We start from the raw sequence: 19181 nt of genomic DNA, 5'->3' as shown, positions 1-19181 counted from the left end.
CTATAGACCAGTTAACATGAGAGCAGTTTGCTGTTCTGTGTTTTCTGTGCTGGGTCTGTGGTCGGTCGTCACAGGAACAGGAATGTGCAGCTGATTAGATAAGTTTGAGTTTCTTCTTCTCCCATTAATGCCCAGAGACACCAAAACCTCGTGTCATATGTGAACCATAGAGCAGAAAGATAAATGGAGCTTTCTACCTCCATTTAGCTCTTTATTAAAAGATGTTGGACTCATGTTAATGTGGACTTAAAGAAATTTACATTTGTGGGGCAAAATTTGAAAAGTATATTTAAAAAAATGTCTGATCAACCAAAGATTTTATGCATGATTTATTTCACGCATGTTTCTTTTAGATGATTGAACAGATTAGTTGTGTTTCCCTGTGGGGCGACACATCTCTGCTGATGTGTCTCTTTGCATATAACTTGTTCTTGTTTCATGTCACTCGCCCTAAATCCAAACCAAGTCCGGAAAATGGACACGGATCCTTTGGAGGTGCTGACTTCTCTCCACGGTGCTCGTCTCTCGACATGATGACTTGCTCTCATCAGGAGTAACTTCAGGCTAATGGTGCAATGTGCACTCGCTTGTTATTTAGGCAGCTTAATGAAGCCTGAGCCATGCGTTCGCCCCCTGGTGGTGGGCTGACTAGTGGCGGAGAATGTTGAATGTTAATATCGCCGATGATCAGATTCATTTAATCGATTCTGAATAAAAGTCGATCCATTGCAAAACTGCATCTAGTTGTAGAAACATATCTCATGCCTGTGGGTGGCGCTGTCTGTGCTACAGAACTCAGCCGAAAAAAAGAAAAAGAAGAGGCGGAGCAAGCACATCAAGGCCTGAAGACAGAGCAAGTAGAGCTCCCCCTGGTGGCTGGTTGCAGTTAAGGTCATAAGCTCCGCCCCCTCTATGTTAGTGTGTGGGATTTGGGTCAAATTAAAAGTAATGTTTTATTTTTCCTGTCATTTTAGGCAGTTCATATAATACTGATGTATGTTCTATTCTCTGAGAATAGGCTCGTCTCATTCGTTAGAGATGTTTCATTTAACCTTAAAGGTCGACTGTGTTTTGTCTCTTTGTCGTCTCTGTTTTCCGGCAGCAGCTCCGTGTCCTCCAAGCTACTTTTATAAATAATTCACACCACCTAAAGTTCATGGAATATCTCTCAGTTAGACAAGGAACTGGAAAATAGTCTCCTTCTATAGCTAAATGTCCAGCTCCATTGTTTCAGGGTTGGGACGTTGAACATTCACCAAACTTTTTCTATCATTTCCTACTTTGCTGTGGGAGGGATTTTCAAGCTGCCCTTTACTCTATAGTTCCAGTTCTATATTGTTGTAATTTAAAACTTTTAGTTCTTATACTAAAATGCATTTAGCTTTCTTTTGTTTCCCTTTTCTCTTTGAAGCCGTCTCCAGGAAACGTTTCTCGTCTTTTAAATGTTGCACTGTTCAGGGTTTGTTGTTGTTGTTTAGGTGCAGCCTTTATGGAAGTGTTGATCGTACTGAATGATGATCAACAAACATCCACTTAATTTTCAGTTCTTCCACAAAGCTGACGTGTTTAGTCATGTGTTTCTTCTTCTCATATTTTTGGCAGCTTTGACGCTAGCTAACCACCATTTAAAAAACAGAAGACGGTGAAGACGTTTGGACACTACAGAGACGTGGTTTTGGTTTTTGAGCTGAAGAGGCTTGGCTGGAGGAAGCACCAGAGCTGATGTGTAGGTCATGTGATGCAGCGAGGCTGAGAATGATGGAGTCTCGGCGTAGTCCTGGAGGTTATCTCTGAGGTTATCTCTGAGGTTATCTCTGGAGGTTCAGGGGTCACCTTCGGGTGCTGCAGACAAAGCCTCAGTGTCAAACAGAAAGTTTTTCTGCATTTCAACATGAAGCTGATTCAGCTGCTGAGGATTGAAAACCACCACAATGGCAAAAACCTCCCGACAGAAACAGATGGAGCAGGAGAGGGTCCTCAGAGTAAACACCAGACTGTGGATCATTATTTAGCTGTAAGTTCTTAGTTTATGAGGAAGGACTCCTCGGTTTTCCTTCTTTTGTTTTAAACGAGAGAGACACAGAGAGAAGCCTCCGTTCTCTGTCTTGTTCGTTGGAGATGTTTCATTTAATCCTGAAGGTCGACTGTGTTTTGTCTCTTTGTCGTCTCTGTTTTCCGTCAGCAGCTCCGTGTCCTCCAAGCTGCTCTTAGAAATAATTCACACCACCTAAAGTTCACGGAATATCTCTCAGTTAAACAAGGACTGTTGATCAGAGTGTTTATTTTAGTCTTACAAAAGTTGGTATTTTTTAAAGGGGCAGAGTTTGGTGAAATAGACTCATTTCTCCCACTGTTAGTATTAGAGGGGTGTCCCACCCACCCGTCCACACTGCACGCCCCCCTTGACTGTCAATGTCTTTGGGCAAACCCATCGCGATGTCACCCATTAGATTCTGAGCCTCGAAAATGAAGCCCAAAGTGGGCGGAGCCTGCGGTCGCCATGTTGGATGGACTTTACTCCGCCCACACTCGGATACTCCAAATATGGACATGTGGGCGGAGCCAAAGCAGCTTGGTTATTGAGACCCGCCCACCCAATTCTCCGCTACCTGTTAGCTCATGCTAACACCTGTCACTGCCACTCCATGAGCTGCAATTTTGAGTCACATGTCACAAACAAAAGAAGGGAAATATACATTTTCCATTATCTCCAGACGTCTCTTTTTTTCACATATGCCACCAGATGCCAACAGTGATTTAAGGTCACATTTCCTATAGTTAGTTATAGTTGTTCTTTTATCAAACTAAATGTCGTTCATCTTATTTACACGACGGCGTGTCGTTCCTGTCTCTACACGGTCACACATTTACAATTCTCTACACTCTCTACGTGTCAAGGACGCTGGAGTTCGTAAACCAAGCAGCCGCAGTCAACACCATGTTTAATTCAGATCTGAGCTTGAGCCTTGATGCTGGTGAATAACACTGAACACTTTATGATAATTTCTTCACATGTACCAGACGTACGAAGGAATCGGCAAAAAAAAAACGTTTATCAAGTGTTGAGGAGGTAAAGTGCACAGACGCAACAGATGAAGACACAACACTAAAGTAAACAATAACACGGTTAATAAAGAGTTCCCAGTGTTTATGTGGACACAGCAGCAGCAGGTTTCTCTGTATGACGCTCTGATACCTCCTCCCAGAGGACAGGAGGCCTCGTCCATTTGTGTTTAATATTTGTTTCTATTAATGTGTGGACAAGAACAAAGGCACTTACATGTGCTTGGGCGCATTGGTGTCAGCGTTACACATGTCTGTATGCACCATTAAATTAAGATTTGCATATTTTTATGAGCAAAATAGTGAAACACATAAATAACGAAAAAATTAATTAATTAATAAACGGTTGCCATGTATTGTAGAACTTGTTCATGTTTTCTCTAATTTTCTCTACGTTTAATTGAATTCTTTAGCACGGTATCGGGTATATTCTTCTGGAAGACCAAAAATACCAATGTGTGGTGAAGTGTCAATATTTTCTGAGAGTACCTTGGACATTGTGTTGAAATAAATTAGCCAACAATTTGCCAGGGCTGGACGAAAGAATCCACATGATATATGTGATACAGGGACAGCTTTAAGTTTTACAGCTCTTGTCTCATCAAGGATATTTGACTCCACGTTCACTGGAGCTGGTTCTGTTACAGTGAGTGTCCTGTACTTAACTGTGGTTTGTTGGGGAGAGTAGCACCAGCAGAAAAGTAGCATCAGCAGATAGATCTGAAAGGCTGGACATGTGAGTGGTAGTTGGAGACGTTCATGGACATCATGGACAATCATTACAGGGTTGGAGGAGAATGACTCAGCTCCACTCCCACAGTGAACACTACAGATCTTCTTTTATACCAAACTCTATCCAGCTGGAGAACAGCTCATCTTTTTGTAGTTTCTATCACCCCTGTGGATCATTAAAGTCTAATTGTTGTGATGATCTTCTCACCGTCCCATTCTTCTTCCCCCCTCAGATGCCAGGATGCTGCTGGGACCCAACGAGGGACTGAGCCCCACCTGAGCCCCTGACCCCTCCCTCCCTACCTACCTGGTCCTCCTTCTCCTCCCGACCCCCGGCCCCCCTCCCTCCCTGGTCCTCAGCGTCCTCAGCCGTCGTCCCACCATGAACCTGTTGTGCCGCGGGCGCCTGAAGCTGCTGGTGGCGTCTCTCACGGCCATCGTCCTGCTCACCTGGCTCTACCTGCTGGCTGGAAACCTGGAGAGTGAGTAGCAGCGCTTTCTCCCAAACTCACTTTTTGATTATTCAGTAGAATCTGAGAATCTGTGCTGTGTAATTTTCTTGAATATTGGCTTGAAACCTGATGTCTAATAAAAGGCTGGAGCTGTGGTTTAGGTCGGATGGAGTCACAAGAATCCGACCGAGCAGAACAGAAAACATCAATTATCAAATAGCCCTTTTTGTGCAGATCAGCTCGTTTCCCTTGAACCTGACAATTAGGCCGGATTTCTAAACACATGGATGCAGTTTTTCTGTTCAGTTCGATTTTTATTCTCCCGACATCCCAGAGAGCCGCGAGGCTACAGCAGCCTTTGTGCTTTGTTTGGATCCGAGAGAGCCAGGGTCAGAGCAATTCAAGAGCCGTGATGCTGTTTCCTGGAAAAGCTTCGATAGGCAGCCGGGAAATGAGACGTTACTGCAGCCTGAGCTCAGCCAGGAGCTGCTTCGCCTTAAACGACCTTAACATATTCTTATTTCATTTTATTAGTGATTTATTTCTAATCAGTTAGTCAGGAAACTGCCACAGATTTCTTTTTTTTTTTAATCAAAATAATTCTGATAATTTTCTGTCAGTGAACTAGTTAACTTGTTTCTCGAGCTCCAGATTGATGCTGAGCAGATTCAGGAACATTAAAGTTCCCAGATTATTTCAATAATTAATGAATAGAAAATCTAATTACCTACTTTAGGAGAAAGGAAAGCTCCTGGATGCATTTTAGCATCATAGCGTAGCACTGAGCAGCTTTAACGTGAAGTCCAGAGACTTATGTCCAGAACCAAGAACTCAGGGCCAAAGAAGACTGTAGTTTTAGAAGAATTTCGTCTCCATGGTAACGTAGCACCAGGAGTTAAAGATTGTCACGTTATTTGTAATCTGGAGATCCACCGTAGCGCTGAAGCTTGGCTCTGCTCTGTGAGCGCTTCAGGTCGATGCTATAAGTCCTGCTATCACATTTACAGCCACAACATTATGACCACTCTCAGGAGAAGTAAATAATATTTAAACCATCATGTGACAGTTCAATGTTCTGCTGGGGAACTTTTGGACCTGGTATTAATTCATGTGGATGTTACTTAGACATGTAGCCCCCACCTAGACCAGACCAGACCAGACCAGACTCACTATTGGATTCGGCCTCTAGTGGACGTTAGAGGACCTGCAGTTTCTGACACTTAGACGTCAGCCTTTAACCTTACGTCTTACATAACCTTTGAGAGTTTCACAGAAAAGTGACCACGTTGCTCTTTGAGCCACTGGAGTGAGACGTCAGATTATTGGAAAGATAAAACCCATTAAAGTCGTAATGTTTCCAGTACAGCGCTGAGTTTCTTCCATTACTTCAGGCTGTTTTTTTTTTTCTTGGATATCACACGCAGACACGCTCACTGGGTTCCTGGTGAACCAGTTAATATTTCTGTACATGTTGAGGAACTGATCCTCGAGTTGGAAACTCAGATTCCATTTTGTTGCGGGAACCCTGGAACGTGGATGACTGACAAGTCGACCAGGAGCCACTTCAGTCTAAGCTGTTAAAAGTGATGGAGTGAGCTTTTCCTCCGGTTTCTCTTTTTGACCGTGTGCACATCAGATCTCTGGTCACTTAATCTGTGGCTTGAGTTTCCTGTGTCTCAGTTCAGCTGAAACACAGTACTGTCAAGGCATGTTTTTATTAGATTTATGAAGTGGGTGCAGTAATTCAGAATGCTTCCCCACCCATGTAAAAATAGAGATTGAAAGCTTATCTGGTCGACAGGTTTGTTGGGACACTGCATCTAAATGGATTCTCCTTTCCTGGAAGTCAGACCAAGTAACACATCTTTGCTGGTCTTCTGTCATTTTCTGGTACCCACTGAAAAATGCTACTCTCTGGTTCTCGTTAGGGTTAGATGTCCAGGGTTAGGGTTAGATGTCCAGGGTAAGATGTCTAACGTTAGGGTTAGATGTCTAGGTTTAGGGTTAGATCTTTAGGGTTAGAAGTCCAGGGTCAGATGTCCAGGTTTAGGGTTAGATGTCCAGGTTTAGGGTTAGATCTTTAGGGTTAGAAGTCCAGGGTCAGATGTCCAGGTTTAGGGTTAGATGTCCAGGTTTAGGGTTAGATGTCCAGGTTTAGGGTTAGATGTCCAGGGTTAGGATTAGACACCTATTGGAAAAAAACACAGTTGCAAAATTTGACAGAACACCAGGAAAATTGTTCTGGAGTCTCTCTGTTTATGAACTGATTCTGCTCTTGCAAAGATCTGCTCGGCCAATCACATTGTTTGGGGGCGTGGCTTCCTGTGGTCATGGACAGAAGAGTCTCATCTCATCTCAAGTGGAATTTATTAAAAGCAGAAATGGCTCTGATTGGTTGGGGGACTGTCCAACGCCTGCGGGATTTCCGTATCATTTAAAACACACCTCATGATGAAATCCAGACGCTTTCAGAGTCTTTACACTGGTTCAGGTGTAAACTACATTTACCCCGGTGCTGCTGAGTATTTTAGTTCATTTCTGAGCTGAATGACATTAGTTTAAGCATCACATCATATGATCAATAATAATGTGACCAATAAACTTTTAGTTCTGCAAATAATATTTCAGCAGTCGAAGTCCACCACCGACTTTATAACATTATAAACAGTTTACGACCTTTAAATGAGTGTTAGTTAGGCCACGCAAAGAAATACATTCTCATATTTCAGTAAACACAAGAAGGTTTATGACCAGAGAACGATCAGTAGGACGAGCAGAGGAAGTTAGATTCCTTCCTTTCTGTTTCCTGCTTTCACTTCCCTCAGATGAGGGTGTCCACATTCCCATCATGCCTGTCTTCAGCTGTGGGACAGCTGCTGCTGGGAGAGAAAGAATGATGGCGAGGGGGTGAGGGAATGAGGGAGGGGGGACAAAGACAGATACAGAAATAGGAAGTAGAGAAAGAGAAATGGAGCGAGAGAAGGAGACTGAGAAGAAGTAGAAAAAGAATAAAAATTTAAAACAGAAACGTTGGAAAAGCAGAGATGTAGAAAGATAAAGTTAAAAAAAGGTGATTAAAAAATGAGAAATGAGAAGAAAACGGAGTCTGAATATATGAGAAACAAAAAGAGTAGACGAAGAAAAGCAGAGACCACGGCTGTTTTTATGAAACATTATCTAATGTAAACTGGAGCAAATAAAGCATTTGCTGCGGGACTATTTTTAGCGGCGGATTAGTCCACACTCGGTTCTCTGGTGCGTATTTGGGGCAACGGGACAGTTTGTGTGTGGGACAAAAACGAGTCTAAATAAACTGCACCCGCTCTGATTTGATCAGTTTGGAGCTGAACCATTCACACCTTGTTTTTCACAAAGAAAAATAAAAGATGGAGGGAGGTGGAGGAAGAGAGAGGACGACGTGTGATGAGCCGGTTTAAGAGTGTGAGACTCTGGAGAACTCGTGAGGCTCATACGTCCTCGGAGAAAACAAGAAAAACACTAACGTCACAACCTCGTGTTTGAAAAGTGATGATTTCAAGTCACTCGGAAGTTCGAGCATGAATCATTTTACTGGAAATATTCACATAGTCTTGGTGGAAAATAGTTCAATATATTACATGATGTTTCAGGATCAGGATTATTAGACACTGTGTTGTCACCAGATGGTTTAAATGTTATTTACTTCTCCCGTCAGTGGTCATAATGTTGTGGCTGGCCGGTGTTGTACCATCTGACCATTAGCTGTGATTCTTTGTGGTGAGTTGAAGGGAATGTGTTTGGTCCAGAGACAAAGGGAGGAGGCGGCAGTCGGCCATTGTTGCCAGTGCTTCTTTGATGTCGGTTTGGTTTGTTCAAACCAAAGATGAAATAAACCTTTTCTTCAAACTTTTCTTCAAACTGTATCTGTGATACCAGACGCACCGACAGCCACGTTAGCAGGATGCAAACATGATGCTGTGTGTGTGTTAACTCTCTCCTGAGGCTGAAGTTCAGTCGGTGTTGGGTCATTATTGAGCAGACGTTCCTTCAGATGTTCATAGATTTCAGACTTTTAATAAAAGCGTCAGACTGTCAATAGATTGAGATATTTAATAACAGTTAATTGTTAATCAGTTTCTAACTCCATTCACACTGATAGTAGATAAACAGACTTCAGGAGACAGAACATACATACAAACATTAACACACATACATAAAGACTTTAAATGTCACATGTTTGTGTCTTTTCATTAATCGTGTATCACACTGGAGCCTGAAAGCTGCTTTTCTTCATGTGGCCTCAGAGAATATTTGTGCGTCTGCCTGTTTTGAGTGACATTCAGGAGTCACGGTGAAAAGTCTGGACTCTGTAACAGAGGAGGTTCTGACTGGACCAAACACCACGTAACTGCATCATTATTTTTCTAGAAATATATATTTGATTTAACTTAACTGGGTCGTGGAGGCAGCAAATAACTGTTGGGAAGCAGAGTTTGACCTGGGGATTATTCCAGTAAAATCCATTAGTATTGAGACGTCTCTCATGTTAGCATTCGTCTGTTAGCATTCGTCTGTTAGCATTAGTTAGTTCGGTAATTCAAACTATTGTCTACTGGTTTTACAGTCACAGAGGTTCAGTGTGTTGCTCAAGGACACTTGATGTGTCACATTCCAGGGATTGAACCTGTGACCTCTCTACCTACTGAGACACAGTCGTTCCTATTGTCACATACAAGAACCAAATCACCATCACAGTCGTGTTCTGCTGCTTCAAGTCAGAATAAATCACCTCTATTAGCTGCATTTAATGAAAACATCAACCAATACTGCACATACATCCACAGTTATTATTATAGGTAATTAAAGAATACTTATTTTTATACTTGCATATCCTAAATTAGAAGTGTAACTCAAAAAAAAAAGGATTTTTACATTCAAATACAGATACAAATACTGGATGGTTTGCACAGTCGTATATTGCACCAGTTTTAATTTAACCAACTTCTGCTGCATATATAAAAATAAAAACACGAGCAGGTCCCTGGTGTCCAGACACTTGATGTCAATCACGTACGTCCACAGAAACAGTGTGAGCCTTCATGTGTCTGACTCCCCCTCTCCCTCCCTCCTCCCCCCCTCAGACGGGCGCTCCCTCCTCCTGGCTCCCTGTCTGGCCGACACCCCGGCCGCCCAGGTCCTGGAGCGGGCCGTCCTGGAGTCCCGGGTCCGGGAGGTGGAGGAGGAGAACCGACAGATCCGGCTGCAGCTCAGCCAATCGCAGGGCACGGCCGCCCAGCCGGCGGAGGGTAACTACGGCAACCAGCAGTGGGGCGCGTCGGCGGACACGGGGCCGGAGGACGGAGACAACACGGCGGAGGAGAAGAACAACCACACTGAGTGCCCCCGTTTACCCGCCGTCCAGAAATGCGAGGTCAGTCTGACTGTGTTAAACCTGCTCCTCCACGCTCACTCTCATTAGCATCAAGGTGTCCTTACTGCAGCTACCTGAACTCTGAGTCACCTTGTGCACTGACGGCCAATCAGAGACAAGTATTCGTGATGCATGGCTCCCTGTAAACAAACCCAACACACGGGCGGGAGCAGCACAGGTGAAGCTGACTGCGACTAAACTCTGCCTCTTTGAAGTCGTCTTCGTCCTTTGAGCTCCGACGCTTCAAAGACTTGAAAAGCAGCAGACGTGAAATCATACATATTTGAGGAACTAAAGGTGAAATTTCACATCAGAGTCCCGGGTTCACCCGCTCTCTATGTGGCGCAGTTTGGGAACAGTCACCGTTCTGTGGATGCCAACAGGAACCCAGCGCTGGATTTTATTTCCTGGGATGAAGCTGAAAACGTGCATAAGTTGCCAGCTGAGGCGTGTAGTCTGACGGCTGTGGGCTCATGTGGAGGAGGTATGCAGAGATGGCTATAAGAATTTCTTTTTTTTTTGTGTCTCTGCAGCTGATCCATGTGGCGTGCGTTTGTGCCGGTCACAACGCCAGCAGAGACGTGGTCACGCTGGTCAAGTCGGTCCTTTTTCACAGGTGAGTCCGTTCATTCCCCGTCTCTTCTTCTTCTTCTCTGGCTGTTTTATGTCAGATCTGTACAGGCCATAGACTGGATAAGGGTGGACAAACGAAGTGAAACCAAAGAAGGTAGTGCTCCCCCTGGTGGCTGGAGGCTGCAGTATAGGCCATATAAACTCCTCCCCTCCATGTTAGTGGGCGGGACTTGTTGCTAAAGAAAAAAACACTAAAATACACATCAAATATATTTATTTCCAAGGAAGGTTTCTGTCATTTTAGGTAGTTAATATGATGCTGATTCATGGTCAACTGTCAATTTTTCTGATTAGTTTTGTTTTGACGCTTTAGAAACAGGATGTGACATCATGGCGACCACCAGTCGTACAGTTGTAAAACTGTATTACAGTTTACGCTGCCTCAGAGAAATGAAAAAAGGATTTTTTTAATTTGTAAAAGAGAAAATACAGTTTCTGTATATCTAAATATTATTTAAAAAAATGCATTCATTGCATTGTATCTAAACATGATGTAACATGTTTAGAAGTTACATCGTACATCAGAAATGTGTTTTGTCTGAGAAATAATGAATTTAGGAATCTTTTTCAGTCATAGTTTGTCTGTTAAAAAAATCTGACAAATCGAACCGAAACGTGCGCTGAATGTATCGTTACATCCGTACAGTCTATGGTTCTGTCCTCGAACGTTTTTGAACATTCATGCAGCAACATTTTAAAATAAATGGACGACCTTTTAACAGAGGCCAAAAAACAACAGGAAATTTGTCCTTCAGGTTTTGGATTAAAAGCTAAAATGACATATTCCTGTTGATGTGTGTCGGGGTGTAGCGTTTAAAAGCTTAAAGCGTTCATGATTCCGTTCAACACGTCTGACTGGTCGTTTTTTTGTGGTGTAATTGCAGAACGGTGCAGAAAGTTAGAAACATTTAAAGCCCCTGGGGCGAGAGGATCTGACACTATAAAGATCTGCAGGGTCGATCAGATCTTACGGAGGATTGTTTGCAGGACTAATGAAAGGCTAACGAATGCTCCTCAAAGCTGATTAACAAGAAAAATGCTGCAGGCATCAAAAGGCTTAACTCTGGGCGTCCAAACAGGCCGTGCTGTTTAGTTTGCATGCAAACATCTGAGCACAGTCAGCAAAGGCCACGCAGCCCCTTCCCTCCGGACGGGAAACCCCTGACCCTGTCGCCTCTCGTCTCTGTTCCAGGAGAAACCCTCTCCACTTTCATTTCATCACCGACACCGTAGCCAATCGCATCCTGAGCTCGCTCTTCCAGTCCTGGATGGTCCCGTCCGTGCAAGTCAGCTTCTACGACGCAGACGAACTGAAGGTAAGAGCGGCGTCCTGCTGCTGCTCAAACGCATTCATGAAACCTCCCCCGAGGCTGAATCATCGCAGCAGAGACAGACGTGAAGCGCGAGGTCACGGCTCACGTCTTCATCTGCGCTGTCACGGCGCTTTGCTCATTATCAGATCAGAGCTTTGTCGACGGCGTCTGATGAGACTTCAAGGTGAGGCGGAGGGTCAAGCTTCAACTTAACCTCGATACAGACTCGACATCAACCTCATTTAAGAAGGGAGGCGAGTCAATTCAACACAACAAAGAAAAGGGAAAATAACTGACACATGCACACGACGCTGCACAATAAGCAGGAAAGCGTTTAATGGGTCTGGATGAAAGCTGTCAAAACACGTCATAATACTCAGAAAAATACCTTTTTTTAGCCACTAACTGGCTGGATGGGGATTCAGTTCTAATTCCATAACATGTACCGATCAGGCATAACATTATGACCACCTTCATAATACTGTGGTGTAAGTCTCCCTTGTGGTGCCTCATCAGAGAGTGGACGTGGGTCTGGAAACAGGATGTTGTTAGTGGGGGGGGGTCTCTGGGTCTGCAGAAACAGAAATATTGTAGCTGTGCATTTGTTTATTCAGGAAAATTAGCCAATACTCAGATCAGAGAAGAGCCGGGTTCCTGGTTTAGTTTCTATAAATCAGGGATTTGTCTCAGTCTGATCTTCACAACACATGTTTATGAACAAAGGAGCTTTGTGAGGAGCTCAGATATAAAGAGTTGTTGTTGCTCATCAGGCTGGAAAAAGAATAATCCACAGAGAGTCAGACAGATTGAAGACGACTGTTCCCCTCCACAGGAGTGGTCCACCAACAAACATCACTCCATCATAGTGGGAGAGGAACCAGAGGAACCCAGGGGAACTTCTAAGCAGCTAAAGGCCTCTCTCACATTGGCTGATGTTCATGTTGATGAATCCACTCAACAACCAAAGACACTGCTCTCTGTCCACAAAGAACATGTGGGACAATGTTTAGTGGACAGATGAGACCAGAGTAGAATAGTTTGGTTTAAATGTTTGGAGATGAACCAACTCTGCATTCCAGCATCAGAACCTCATCCCTCCATGAAACATGGGGGCGCTAATGTCCTGGTTTGGGCCTGTTCTGCTGCATCTGCTCATCATTGATGGACCAATGAACTGTGAATTCTACCAGTGAACTCTGAAAGAAAATGTCAGGACATGAGTCCATGAGCTGAATGTGAAGAGAAACTGGGTCATGGAGGAAGGAAGGAAGGAAGGAAGGAAGGAAGGAAGGAAGGAAAAGAAGAGAAGGAAGGAGAAGATAGCAGGAAGAAAGAAAGGAACGAACGAACAAATGAGAGAAGTACAGAAGAAAGGAAGGAAGGACAGAAGGAAGGACGGAAGGAAAAGAAGAGAGGGAAGGACGGGAGAAGATAGCAGGAAGGAAGAAAGGAACAAACAAACAAATGAGAAGAAGTATAGAAGGAAGGAGAAGGAAGGAAGGAAGGAAAAGAAGAGAAGGAAGGAGATAGAAGATAGCAGGAAGGAAGAAAGGAGCGAATGAACAAATGAGAAAGAAGTACAGAAGGAAAGAGAAGGAAGAAAGAAAGAAAGAAAGAAAGAAAGAAAGGAAAATCAGGAGAAGGAACAAACGAAGGAAAAGAAGACAAAGGAGGGAAGGAAGGGAGAAGATAGCAGGAAGGAAGAAAGGAAGGAACGATTGAATGAGAAAGAAGTACAGAAGGAAAGAGAAGGAAGGAAGGAAGCAAGGAAGGAAGGACAGAAGGAAGGAAATATGGAAAGGGAGGAAGGACAGAAAGAGAAGGAAGGGAGGAAGAAAGAAGGGAAAGGAAGGGGAAGGACAAAACGAAAAGGAAGTATTTAAAGGAAAGAAAGAAAAATCAAGAGAAGGAAGGAAAAGGAAATATGTAAAGGAAGGCAAAGGACAAAAGGAAGGAAGGAAGGAAGGATGGAGGAAGGAAGGAAGAAGGACAAATCAAGAGAAGGAAGAATCAAGAGAAGGAAGGACATAAATTTAAATGTGAAAGTTGTGCCTAAGAGCAGGTTTGACCTTTTACAGATTTGTTAACATTTCCTGCTCGTGTCTTGTAACATCTGAGGGATGAAGTCTTCATCTCATTAATCCGGAGCCGAACGTCTGGCTCCTCAGAACCGAGCGCTTTCAGCGGGTAACAGCCGCTAATTGAGTCGGACGAGTCAAGTGACAGTTCAGCACAACGGCAGCATCTCGTTTACGGTGACGTCCGGCTGATCAATGTGCTCTCAGAGCGGCGCTGACGCGGAGAAGGAGCCTGAATTAGTGTTTTTGTTTCCGACCTGCGCCTCTCACTCCGCCTCACTTCATCATCGCATTCTCCTCCCGCTCGGGCTTTGTGCCGAACAATGAGTCCTTTGTGCCGCCGGATGCTCCGACCTGCAGCCTCGCTCCCTCTGCTTTCACTGGCATTAAAAGTGAAGAAAAACAGCCGAGACCCTAAGCCGATTATATTTGCAGATGATGCACTTATGCAGATCCAATTACCCCCGAATCAGAATTAATTAAAAGACACTATTTGCAGATCCAGGAAAAAAAAAAACACATTGAGCTTTTGCCAAAATATGCTGAATGTGTCTTTGTGTCGGCCCACGAACGGTGTCTCCTCGCACATAATGAGGCAGTCAGTCAGAGCTGTGCTGGTTTGCTGCTTCTAAAACGGCTCGAATGAAACGCGTGACGTTTTTTTCTTCTTCTCTTTCTCGTTTCAGTCCGAGGTGTCGTGGATACCCAACAAGCACTACTCAGGTATTTACGGCTTGATGAAGCTGACGCTAACCAAAGCTTTACCCTCCGACCTGACGAAGGTCATCGTCCTGGACACGGACATCACCTTCGCCACCGACATCGCCGAGCTCTGGGGGATTTTCAGAAAGTTCACCGGTGAGATTCTTGTTCCTGATCTGTGTGTGTTTCTAAAAGCTCTGAATGTTAAACCGGTTCAAACAGAATCAATCTGAACAACAATGATGCAGAGGAACATGTTACTTTCCCACTCGGTTATAAATCCAACGATGAAAAAGCTCAAATAAAAAACGAAAAGGTTACTGACTTGATTATGTTACAGCAGTGATGCATTTGTGAAATATTGCGTTAAGAATCACTTGTAGGTCTTCAAGTGTAATTTCTTTTAGTAAAATACTAAACAAAAACCAAACCAGCCACTGAAAACTAAAAATTGATTGGTTCCATAAAAATACATAAGAACTTTTGAGTATTGGGTCATTTTGGTACCAATGATCCACTAATGAAGGCTGTGGTTTTTATTAAAAGACACATTAGCTAGCTAGCTACAGGCTAAAGTTATGGTGCGTTCAATTTGTACTCATAAGTCAGATTTTCCGAGTTTCAAGTTGTAATTTTTAACTGTAGCGCCCCCTGGTGACGCCCCTGCTCATAGCATTCAGATTTATTTCACATTTTGTTGAGGAAGCTGAATGAATCTATTAACAGCTGAGTATTATGAGACAATATGCAACAGATTAATGTACCACAGAAACATGGGCTTGTTTTGTGTCAACAACAAAAAATAATGGATGTTTTTGTTGATCGTGTCTTTCTTTGCTCGCAGACAAGCAGGTGATCGGTCTGGTGGAGAACCAGAGTGACTGGTACCTGGGGAACCTGTGGAAGAACCACAAACCATGGCCAGCACTGGGAAGAGGCTTCAACACAGGTACACAAGCCGGTGCTTTGTTCTAGACCAGTGGACCCCCACCATGATAATAACCTTTTTGATTATTATTTCTTTTTTAAAATATATTTTATTGTCACTGACGCTGTGCAATTACGCCACAAACCACTAGGGGAGAGAATCAGTGTTCTAGACGACACAGAATTTGATTGCGTTGCATCCCTGAGGATGTGAAGAATGAACATGAATGAGGAAACATGAGTTTTGGTGGTTAGACTCCAACAGCAACGGTGTCATAGAGCCGAGTCTGAAACTATTAAGCCAGACAGGAGCAGGAAGTAGACAAGGTGATGACTTTAAAGCAGACGGACGAGGGAATGATTCACTGTTACAAGACAGGAGATGAAATAAATGAAGAGCAACAGATTGTGAGGGGACAGATCTTCCTTCATGATGTGCACTAACCTGTTGCTTCTGCAGATTAAACAGATGTCTCGTTATAGATTTTCTTTTCTTTGCTGCAGGCGTCATCCTCCTGTACCTGGAGCGTCTGAGGAGAATCGGCTGGGAGCAGATGTGGAGGCTGACGGCGGAGAGGGAGCTGATGAGCATGCTCAGTACGTCTCTGGCCGACCAGGTGAGAGGAGAACTCGTAAAATCTGGAGAAGGATGGAGGTCAGAGCAGACACAGACGTTAGAAGGCTCAGGCTTTATTGTTGTTGTAGAAGAAGAACACGTGGCAGAATTAAGAATTCAGTCCAGTCAAATATAATGAGAAAACAGAATTGAATTGTCAGCCCACGGGTAGAAACTGTTTGAGTTTGTTTGTGCCTTCAAGCTCCTGTACTTTCTGCCAGAGAACAGGAAAAAGAAGTGTTCAGGTCCTGGATTGGAGCAGGGCTTTAGAAAGTTCTTGGCTCTGCGGAGACGCTGGGAGCTGGAGATGTCCTCTGGTGAAGGCAGAGGGTTTTTATCACCATCTACAGCCAAACAACCAGCGTACCACACTTAGATTCAGTAAAACAACACACTCTCTCTGGTGACGGCAGTAGAAACACACCTGAAGCTTGTTACATACTCAAGAAGTGAGCAATTTGTTCTTGCTCCTAGGGCTGTGGGAACAGGAAAAAAGTTTGCTTTGGCCAATTTATACTTCCTGAGAAACTCCTCATAGGCCCCTCCCACTGCAGCACACCTCACAGTCCACGATTATTTATTTTTATTTATTTATTTATTTATTTTATGACCGTGTCATTCAGCATGCACCCACACACAGTATGATCTCTACCCAGGAGAGATTAGTGGTCGCTACGCTAACATTAGCATCTGAGAGCTCACAGTCTGGCCGCTAGCGTTTCCGCATTGTTCCTCAAACCCCGCCCCCAAACAGTCATTGTCCAGTCATACGTCCTAGCAACCGCTACTATGGAAACAAGGTCCGTCAAACTGCCGACGGGGATTTGGCTAAATGTAGTCGGACACTCGGTGTTCTTCTAAATGTATATCAAAGTTGTGGTTACTATTGGTGGATATTCGGAATATTAGTGCCTAACTAACGCGAGTTAACTTAACGTTAGCTAGCTAGCGAGTGCACATTAGCTAGCTAACGCTAGCTGTTTCGTTGGGTCTCAATGTTGAGGAGCTCTCGCTAACGTTATGAAAGTTGAACTTAGCGTCCCAACAGGCAATTTACACTTATGTTGTTTTTTTATCTTTCATGTAGCATTTTGTGAATGGTCAGTCTACTCCTGCGGCTAGTGACTGTACAAGTACTCTGTCTTAAACATTCTTGTGTGTGGGTGTGAAATAAACGATTGGTCCGCACTTTAAATTCACTTGTTGGCTTCACTGAAGGCTCGCAGCGATCACACAGAACATGCGCACAACTCGGGGAGCTGGCACAGGAGGTTGTGTATTGCGCATGCGCATTGAATGTGGTTACGGTGCCCGATGAGGTTCATACAGAACACCAGAATGAGCTACACTGTCCTTGTACTGCTGAGGCTTAACATTTGAAATATTATAAAGAATGATATTCAAGCTTTTGACCACTTTATGAAAAACTACATTACACAATATTCACACTTTTACTTTCAGTACTTGAGTAGTAAATATTAAATAAACTACTTGTAATACTTAAGTGGTTGTACTAAAGTATTAAACGTTTTTGTACCTAAGTGTGGTGCCTAAAGAACACTTCAACTTCTACTCATGTCACTTTTTTTGATAGAGTACTTGTACTTTTACTCAAGTCTTGGTCTTTAGACTTTATACATGTCTGGTCCTTAGCAGATTCACACCCTTCTTTAACTGTTGTTGTCCATTATACAGATCAGACAGGTTGGAAACATCAGTATCATCTTAGAAGTTCTGTATAAAACTACGATCTCTCTTTGATCCATGCTGATTTCTTACACTTAGTCCTACAGCTTATATCAGCAGCTGTGATGGTATTTTAAAAGACTCAGAGCAGCAGGTGTGGTTCTTCTGATCGATGCCTTCAGGAGCAGAGCTGCAGGACTCGACCTCAAGGCCGCGCTCCTTCAATTTCAGAGACAACGATGAACCGGGGCGATGATGGAGGAGATCGTTAAAGCTGTGTGTTGCGTGTCTGTGTCTGTGTCTGTGTCTGTGTGCAGGACATCTTTAACGCCTTCATCAAGCAGAACCCGGTCCTGGTGCACCAGCTGCCGTGCTTCTGGAACGTTCAGCTGTCCGATCACACTCGCTCCGAGCAGTGCTACACCGAGGTGTCCGACCTCAAGGTACGAACGCACCAGCACCAACACTTCCACCTACACCTCCGTTCCCATCATTTGATGCCATGCGTCCTCACAGCGTTTTCTCCACACCTGAGCACCTACCCTGAGGCTCTTACAGGTGCTGCTGACAGAGTTCACTGATTACAATTGATCCAAGACAATACAAGGTGTCCAAAATATGACGCTTAAAGTCAAAGGCGGCATAGAAAGGGCTCTACCATTTATTATTTTTAAATAACACTATGTGTACTATAGAATCAGATCAATAATAAATGAGACAAGAAAAAAAAAGATTAGATTCACATCATCAACACTCTCTAAATATATTTGTCTTTTTTTGTAATTCAGGAAATGCCATCGTAGGTGATGAAACACCAGAGAGTGGAGAGAAACAAAATAAATAAAATCAAACTTAAGGTCATAAAAACATTATAAAAATGCTAACTAAAAAATAATTAAAACAAAAAAGGTAAGTCTTGGTTGGTTAACCAAGACCAATTGGTTAATTTCCTCTGTTTTCTAGAGATCGTAAGTGATTTATCTATTTATCTGAGGAAAATGTATTTAATTCAAGAGAGTTCTGTCATACATGACCTGCCATGCGGACTGATGGATGTCCCTTAACACTAATAATGTAAAAATAACAATAATAATACCATAATGTAATAAGGTGAGCTGTATATTTTGTGCTTTGATGTTTGCTAGATAACAATTAAGTTTCTGAAGATCTCAAGAAAATAAAACTTTGTTTCCCTGAGATAATGAGATAAATAACCCGGGTTCTTAGGAAAACAGAGGAAATGATATGTATGAATCCATATATATATATGTCCATATATTAGTAGATTTAAACCTTTTTGACATTGTAGATGTGGTCATAAGACACGTAAAAAAAAAACTGTCGCATATTTAAATGCAGCAAGAACATTTAATGAAAGGTAAAAAGGTTATTCTAATATTTTAGCTGCATACAGTCAGATAACAAGAATTTAAAGTAAACCAGGACGAGTAGATGGATGGAAAACGGCTACAAAAAAGACAACTCACAAAAACACACCTTTAGATACTATATATACATTTATGTTATTGAAGAAAATCCTGTGGAAGGACCCAAAGCAAACACCTAAAC

General features: G+C 43.1%; 1 protein-coding gene across 4 annotated transcripts in view; it reads left to right on the top strand.

Annotated features, from left to right (window-relative positions):
* Positions 1–19181, top strand: part of large2 (LARGE xylosyl- and glucuronyltransferase 2) — a 91153-nt gene that overhangs the window by 63703 nt on the left and 8269 nt on the right. For all 4 annotated transcript variants that reach the window (XM_047581102.1, XM_047581104.1, XM_047581105.1 and 1 more), the window contains 8 exons: positions 4029–4277; positions 9368–9657; positions 10191–10273; positions 11483–11606; positions 14368–14539; positions 15228–15332; positions 15815–15927; positions 17930–18055. In XM_047581102.1, coding sequence (XP_047437058.1) covers positions 4178–4277; positions 9368–9657; positions 10191–10273; positions 11483–11606; positions 14368–14539; positions 15228–15332; positions 15815–15927; positions 17930–18055 — 1113 coding nt within the window. In that variant the 5' untranslated portion in view covers positions 4029–4177. The remainder of the gene's footprint in view (positions 1–4028; positions 4278–9367; positions 9658–10190; positions 10274–11482; positions 11607–14367; positions 14540–15227; positions 15333–15814; positions 15928–17929; positions 18056–19181) is intronic.

Source organism: Mugil cephalus, chromosome 3 (assembly GCF_022458985.1).
Source record: "Mugil cephalus isolate CIBA_MC_2020 chromosome 3, CIBA_Mcephalus_1.1, whole genome shotgun sequence".
Classification (NCBI taxonomy): Eukaryota; Metazoa; Chordata; class Actinopteri; order Mugiliformes; family Mugilidae; genus Mugil; species Mugil cephalus.
The sequence above is the reverse complement of the archived record's forward strand: the minus strand, read 5'-3'. Positions and strand labels throughout refer to the sequence as shown.